The 7,483-nt window shown below is 22.6% G+C and overlaps 2 protein-coding genes across 2 annotated transcripts, besides 23 other annotated features; one reads left to right on the top strand and one right to left on the bottom strand.

Moving 5' to 3' along the window:
* The first annotated feature begins 5 nt into the window (after nt 1-5).
* Nucleotides 6-117: a sequence feature (AT_rich).
* A 15-nt stretch (nt 118-132) lies between these two features.
* Nucleotides 133-171: a microsatellite.
* An 8-nt stretch (nt 172-179) lies between these two features.
* Nucleotides 180-844: a repeat region.
* Nucleotides 570-1,573: a repeat region.
* Nucleotides 1,574-1,653: 80 nt separating this feature from the next.
* EDI_200780 (triadin, putative) lies at nt 1,654-5,136 on the bottom strand (the record flags this gene model as incomplete). Its single annotated transcript, XM_001737161.1, has 1 exon — nt 1,654-5,136. One exon carries the CDS (start codon nt 5,134-5,136, stop codon nt 1,654-1,656), a length of 3,483 nt encoding a protein of 1,160 aa, XP_001737213.1.
* Nucleotides 1,696-1,727: a sequence feature (AT_rich).
* Nucleotides 2,303-2,388: a microsatellite.
* Nucleotides 2,426-2,540: a microsatellite.
* Nucleotides 2,652-2,817: a microsatellite.
* Nucleotides 2,851-2,882: a sequence feature (AT_rich).
* Nucleotides 3,268-3,428: a microsatellite.
* Nucleotides 3,331-3,513: a microsatellite.
* Nucleotides 4,188-4,208: a sequence feature (AT_rich).
* Nucleotides 4,438-4,491: a microsatellite.
* Nucleotides 4,558-4,613: a microsatellite.
* Nucleotides 5,135-5,164: a sequence feature (AT_rich).
* A 38-nt stretch (nt 5,165-5,202) lies between these two features.
* EDI_200770 (ATP-dependent RNA helicase dbp5, putative) lies at nt 5,203-6,596 on the top strand (the record flags this gene model as incomplete). Its single annotated transcript, XM_001737160.1, has 2 exons — nt 5,203-5,381; nt 5,453-6,596. The coding sequence occupies 2 exons, from the start codon at nt 5,203-5,205 to the stop codon at nt 6,594-6,596; spliced, it is 1,323 nt and encodes a 440-aa protein (XP_001737212.1).
* Nucleotides 5,390-5,421: a microsatellite.
* Nucleotides 6,155-6,191: a sequence feature (AT_rich).
* A 69-nt stretch (nt 6,597-6,665) lies between the features above and the next one.
* Nucleotides 6,666-6,689: a sequence feature (AT_rich).
* Nucleotides 6,690-6,823: 134 nt separating this feature from the next.
* Nucleotides 6,824-6,851: a sequence feature (AT_rich).
* A 113-nt stretch (nt 6,852-6,964) lies between these two features.
* Nucleotides 6,965-7,087: a microsatellite.
* A 34-nt stretch (nt 7,088-7,121) lies between these two features.
* Nucleotides 7,122-7,301: a microsatellite.
* A 46-nt stretch (nt 7,302-7,347) lies between these two features.
* Nucleotides 7,348-7,478: a microsatellite.
* Nucleotides 7,385-7,473: a microsatellite.
* Nucleotides 7,479-7,483: the final 5 nt, after the last annotated feature.

Raw genomic sequence — 7,483 nt, 5'->3', positions numbered from 1 at the left:
AAATGATATAAAATATAAATGAATATAAATGAATATAAAATGATTATTTAATTTACTTTTTTATTTTTTAGGAGTAAAATAATAAAAACTATTATTTTATTGATTCAAAATATTTTACTCTTTTTCTTTTTGTTATTTTTTTATTTAGATTCATTATTTATTTATTTATTTTGGTACACTTTAAGGAATAATATTAAAAAATAATGTAGAAAAAAGAGTGTTAATAACTAATATCACTGATCAAATAAATTGAGAATTAGTTGAATTACAAAAAATAACTAATAATAATCATTATAAATATTTTATATTGAAATAAGAGATAAAATAAATATTAATAACTATTGTACATATTTATTAAATGTTGTATTCTCAATCATATCATCATTAAGTATTATCATTTCTAACATTATAATTACAATATAAATTGTTAATAATGATATTGTTTCTATTTTAATACATTAAATCTGTATTATTAAATGGAAAGTTAGTAAAATTGAGAAAATAAATAAGAAATAAGAAAGTCATTATCTAACTCAAATTATATAATAGAAACATCAATAAAAGTAGATTATTTAATATAATAAATGAAATATGAAAATGATTAATATTAGTACAAGATAAATGTGTAAAGAATGAATAAGAATATAATTAAAATACAAGAAATGAATAAAATAAACGAAAGAATAAAAACAATCAAAATGAACAATTAAAAGAATAAAGAAAGGATTTAATATGAAGATTAATTTCAATGAAAAAAATGTAATCGAAATAAATGAAAAATATAATGTAAAGAAAGTGAATTGATATATAATAATGAATTAAATGATATTTAAATGAATGAAAATCATTGAATATAAAAAAAAGAAATGTATTTATCTAAATAGTAAAGATGTAAGAAGGAATGAAAATGATATGAAATAATAAAGATAAAATAGTCCATAATGATGTATTAAAATATTGTAAACATTATTATATAACAATATTCTATTTATTAATAATATTTGTTCTAATTTAATGAAGAAGAGTCAAATATCAAAACATGAATTATATAAATAAATATATAAACAATATTACTTGTTATGAATTTTCAATAAATTTGATTCATTTGATTTCAATGTTCATTATAAATGTATTAATAATGATGAAATGGTATAATAAGAAAGAATTAATGATTGATGATCATTCATTCTATACTAAAAGACATGATATTAATAAAATATGAAATAAAAAAGAATATATTAATGATAATAATATATATCAAGATAGAAATATCAAAATAAAATATATTTACAAAAGAATATAAAGAATTACAGGACAACATAAGATGAGAATAATAAAGTAAAAATAACCATTAATACTATTAATAAATTAATACAAAAAGGTCATTATGAATATAAATTAAATTTCATAAATTCTTACAAACAATTATTATTAAAAACTTGAAAATTTAATATTTTAAATATTCAATTATGATAATTATTAGATGAAGAATATTTTAATTTGAGTGTTTTTGAAAGAAAATCTATAATAAAAATATAACTTATAACCAAACTCAACTAATCACTTCTCAATATGAAGAAAATACATTTTCTGTTGTGGATATATTTATGAATTCCTTTTTCTCTTTTAAAAATTACTCAATTATATCTTTGTTTATTTCTTGTTAATGATATTTTGTGTTTCTTCTTGTAATTCTTTAAATATTTTAATAAATTTTTCTTTAATTTCTTCTTTGTTAAAACATATTCCAAATGTGATAGTATTTTTTGGTTCATCTTGGGCATAATCTTCATAAACTGAATACATAACTGCTCTTTGATTATTTGGAAATTCTTTAATTTTAATGTATGGTAAAATGTAATGATTACATGCAAGTTTAAATATTTGATCACGAATAAGAATAACACGTGATAATTGAGTATTAGGATGTTTTAATATTTCAACTTCTCCTCTTCCTCTTTCTTTAAATTCTTCATTTTCTGAATCATATCTAACACAAATTCCTCGTTCTTTGAAAAGAATGTCTTCTTCCATCTTTTCTTGTTCAATTTCTTTTAATTCAATAATAGGTTTAAAATAAATATCAGCTTCAGCTTCTGGGTCATCTTCAAGTTCTTTTTTCTTTTCTTCTTCTTTAATAATTTCTTGATTTTCATTTTGGTTAAAAGGGGTTAGTTGTTCATGATTTGAAGTATAGATTTCTGATGGTTCTTTGATTTTTTGTTCAGTGTTATTTTGGGGTTGTGTGTTATCATATTCTTGTATATTTAATGTGTTAGATTTTTCTTGATTTTCTAATCCATTTATTATGTTTGTTTCTTCTATTTTTTTGTGTGTTGTTTCTGTTTGTGTGTTTATCATTAATGTGTTTTTATCTGTTTCTTTATTAAGAATATTTGAAAAATCAAATGCTTTAAATTCTCTATTTTCTTTATTCTTTTCTTCTTGAGTTTCTTTTTCTTCTTCACTTTTCTTTTCTTTTATATGTTCATTTTCTTCTTCTTTTATTATATCACTTCCTTTCTTTCTTTTGTTTTCTTGTTTTTGTGTTGTCATGTTATCATATGGATTTTTACCTCCAAAAATGTCAAATTCTTGATAATTAAATATTTTTCTATTTCTTTCTTCACTCTCTCCTTTCTCTTCTATATTTTCTTTCTTTATCTCTTCTTCTTTTATTTCTTCTTTCTTTATTTCTTCTTCTTTTATTTCTTCTTTCTTTATTCTTTCTTCTTTTATTTCTTCTTTCTTTATTTCTTCTTTTTGTTTATGTTCTATCTCTTCTTTTCTTTCTTCTTCTTTCTTTTCTTCTTTCTTGTTAATGATATTTTGTGTTTCTTCTTGTAATTCTTTAAATATTTTAATAAATTTTTCTTTAATTTCTTCTTTGTTAAAACATATTCCAAATGTGATAATGTTTTTTGGTTCATCTTGGGCATAATCTTCATAAACTGAATACATAACTGCCCTTTGATTATTTGGAAATTCTTTAATTTTAATGTATGGTAAAATGTAATGATTACATGCAAGTTTAAATATTTGGTCACGAATAAGAATAACACGTGATAATTGAGTATTAGGATGTTTTAATATTTCAACTTCTCCTCTTCCTCTTTCTTTAAATTCTTCATTTTCTGAATCATATCTAACACAAATTCCTCGTTCTTTGAAAAGAATTTCTTCTTCCATTTTTTCTTGTTCAATTTCTTTTAATTCAATAATAGGTTTAAAATAAATATCAGCTTCAGCTTCTGGGTCATCTTCAAGTTCTTTTTTCTTTTCTTCTTCCTGTTCTTTTATTTGTTTTTCTTTGTCCTTCTCATCATCTTCTTTGTTCTCTTTTGTATTTTCTATTTCTTTATTTTCTTCTTTATTACTTTCTTCTTTGTTATTATCTTCTATCTTTTCTTCTTTAACACTTTCTTCTTTCTTAACATTGTCTTTATTCTCTTCTTTATTGTCATATTTCTTGGTGTTATCTTTAATCTTTTCTTCTTTATTATCTTCTTTATTAATGATTTTGCTATTCTCCTCTTTAGTATTTTCCTCTTTAATGTCTTCTTTATTATTATCTTCTTTAATACTTTCTTGTTTAATACTTTCTTGTTTAAAGAGAGTGTCATTAGATTCAACTAAGTTAATTTTAGTAGTGTTTTGCCAAACCCGAGTTTCTAAACCCATTTGTTTTTTATAAGTAATAAGTTCATTTTGATAGTCAAGGACTTTCTTGTTGAAAGGTAAGTTTTTCTCATAGCGGGTGAGTTGGACTTTAATTTTTCTCATGACGTAATCAGCTTGAGGACCTTTTCCATCCCAATGAGATTGAGCGATAGGTAAATATTCTTTAATAGTTTGAATAATATGAGACATGTGTGGTGTATTTTTCAATTGATCACCAGATTCATCAAGCATAATTTCAACCATACTTCCAATTAAATCTCCAACAGTTCCTAAACAAATTTCTTTATTATCATATTGCATATAAATTCCATTCATTACAATATCAAGTAATATTGTTTGATCTCCTGCTTCACTCATTAAAATCCCAGTTAATATTTTAAAAGTATGTCTTATTCTATTAAAATATTTTTCATCGGTTTCTTTGTTTTTATATTTCATTATCATTTCATATTCTTCTTTATTTTTTGTTTTTGGATAAATTGAATTAAAAATAGGTGTTATACTTCTTAATTTTATTATAATTTTTTCTCTATATTCTTTCCATTGAAAACATATATTTCCTATTATTTCTCCATATACATGAATTCTGTTTGGATTTGTTGTTACAACAACTTCATTCCTTATCATATTTTCGATGATTTTCATAATAATTCCTTCTCTTTTTTCTTTTTCTTTCTTACATATTTCTATTATTTCTCTTGAAATGATTTCTATTTGTTTTACATCATCACTAATCCCTCCAATTATTAGTGCTATTTCTTCTTCTATTTCTTTTCCTAATTCTACTTTTTTTCTTCCTTTTTCTATTTCATTTGCTCTTATATAATTCTTAATTTTACTTTCTTCTCCATAATAGTTTTGAATATTTCTAATTAATTCTTCTTTTTTATCTTCTTCTTCTTCTTCTTTATTATTATTATCTTCTTCTTCTTTTGTATTAATTTCTTTTTTATCTTCTTCTTTTGTATTATTATTATCTTCTTCTTCTTTTGTATTAATTTCTTTATTTTCTATGATAGATGGTGTTGTTGATTTATTAACTTTAATATTAATTTCTTTGTTTTGACTAATTGTTGGTAAAATCTGTTCTTCTTTTGGTATTGTTCCATCACTTTGACTTTCAACCAAAATTTCTCCAGATTCTCCAGATTCTTCTTTAAGATTAAGATTATGGTCCTTGTTTATTTGTTGCAACCAAGTATTGTATTTTCCACGCAGATTAATTGTTTTAGTTGAACGTAGACACTTTAGAGTATTAAGGTCATCAATGCAGGAAGGACATTTTTGGATGTGGAGGTTCAAACGTTTTGTTAAAACAGAGGAAAAGACAAGAGGGAAATGAGTGTCAATAGAAATGAGATTGTTGAGATCAATTAAATTTGACTGAGGTAATTCAGGACGAAGTTGGTCAATAAGAGTGTCAAAATCAAAATTATGTGGATGAAGGACTTGCATAATAAATATAATAAAAAAGAAAATAAAAGGGTTTAAAAAAGTTAAGAAGGTAGAATTAATAGTTCTATGAGTAATATTCAAACAGATAATATTATTAAAGAAGAAGATATAATTGTTAAAGGTGGAGAAGGAAAAGCAAAAAGTTTTCAAGAATGTAAATTAAATGAAGATATTCTTGATGGAATTAATGGAATGGGATATATTACACCATCACAAATACAAAGTTATGCTATTCCAATTATTTTGTTTGTTTTAAATAAATAAAAAATAAAATAAATAAATAAAAATAAGAAAAAAAGAATATTAAAATAAATAGAAAAGGTAAAAATCTTGTTATGCAATCACAATCAGGAAGTGGAAAAACAATGGCATTTCTTCTTTCTACATTACAATTAATTAATAGAGAAGATCCATTTTGTCAAGTTATTATTATAGTTAATACAAGAGAATTAGCAAGACAAACAGCTAGTATTTTTGATGAATTAACAGAATTAATGGATGATGTAACAAGATTATTATGTCTTCCAGGATATGAAGGTGATATAAAATCACAATATTTTATTGGAACAGCTAGTTCAATTTATAAAACTATTGAAAAAGGACTTCAAAATAAAAGTTTTGAACCAAAAAAAGTTAAATTTCTTATTATTGATGAAGCAGATGCTATTTTAAATACTAAATTATCTTCAAATTCAAATGGACTTTCTGTTTATCAATCAGTTTGTGAAATTAAAAAAATTATTCCTCTTGATGTTCAAACTATTCTTGTTTCAGCTACTTATCCTGATCAAATGTCAAAATTAGAAACTAAATTTATTGGAAATAATGCATCACATATTCTTATTCGTCAAAATGAAGTTCCTTTAACTATTTGTCAACTTTATATGAATATTCCATCATCACAACGTCCAAAAGTTATTCTTGATATTTTTAAACAAATTATTCTTTCTTCAAAAGATGAATCTGTACTTTCTGGTTGTGGTCAAGCTGTTGTTTTTACTAATAAAAAAACTGATGCTATTAATTTAATGAATTATTTAAATAAAAATAATATTCAAACTCTTGTACTTATGGCTGGTAATAATGATATTAGAGATGAAGTTATTGATGCTTTTAGAAATCATAAAATTAATTTCCTTATTACAACTGATGTTATGGCTCGTGGTATTGATATTCTTGATGTTAATTTCGTTATTAATCTTGAACTCCCTTTAATTTATCCTTCTCAATCTATTGATATCAATACTTATATTCATCGTATTGGAAGAACTGGTCGTATTGGTTATAAAGGACTTGCTCTTACTTTTCTTGAATCTAATCAAGAACTTCCTTTTAAACAAATTACTACTATGAAAAATATCTTTGTAGACGAATTCTCTTTGGATCTTCTTGATCAAATTAATGACATTCTTCTTCTTAATGAAGACCATAATAAACAACTTCGTGATCATCTCATTTAATTTCTTTCTTCTATTTCTTTATTTCTTTTCTTGTTTTCTGAATTCAAATTTACTCCTCTGAAAATATCCTTTTTTTAATTATTAATTATTTATCACATTAATCTATTTCTACATCACAAGAATCATTAAAATCTTATGGAAATAAATATTCATTAATAAATAGATTTAGATGATATTATCAAGGATATAACTATAATCATTATCATCAAAACAATATCCACAATCACTTTATTATTAATTATCATATTATAAATACAATTGTACTTTCTCAATTATTCACATTTGTAATAAAATGAAAGTATTTATTATATCCACAATATCATAATACAGATAAATTGTTTAATCAATATTATTATGAGAATTAATGTAAAAGATACAGAAATAAAAGATATCACAAGAAAAGACAACAAAGGAGAGATAAAAGAAAATAAAAAATAATACAAGAATGGATAAAGAGATTGAAGAGATAGAAAAAAGTAGTGAAAGAGAAGTTATCTAAGAAAGAATAAATATACATGGAAAATGAAGAAAAGAAGAAATAATAAAAGAACAAGAAAGACATATAAAACAAGAGAAGAGATAATAGAATGATATGAGCAAAAAGAAATAGAAGTAGAACATGAGAGAAATAAAAGAAATGGAAAGAATAATAGAATAAATGGAGAAATACAAAGAAAGAAGAAATAAAGAATAAAGAATAGAGAAAATGAAATAGAAAGAATGAATAGTAAACATCAGATGGAAGTTTATCAGAAAGAAGAACAAATACGAATATTGAAATGGAATTTAGAGAAACAAAAGAAAGAAGAAATTAATAGATAAAGAAAGAAAAAGAGAAATAAACAAGAAGAAGAAAACGATAAAACAAAAGATAAGATCAAATAACA

Source organism: Entamoeba dispar, genomic scaffold (assembly GCF_000209125.1).
Source record: "Entamoeba dispar SAW760 scf_1105229460427 genomic scaffold, whole genome shotgun sequence".
NCBI classification, from domain to species: Eukaryota; Evosea; order Mastigamoebida; family Endamoebidae; genus Entamoeba; species Entamoeba dispar.
Note: the sequence above shows the minus strand (reverse complement) of the source record. Positions and strands in the feature narration are given on the sequence as shown.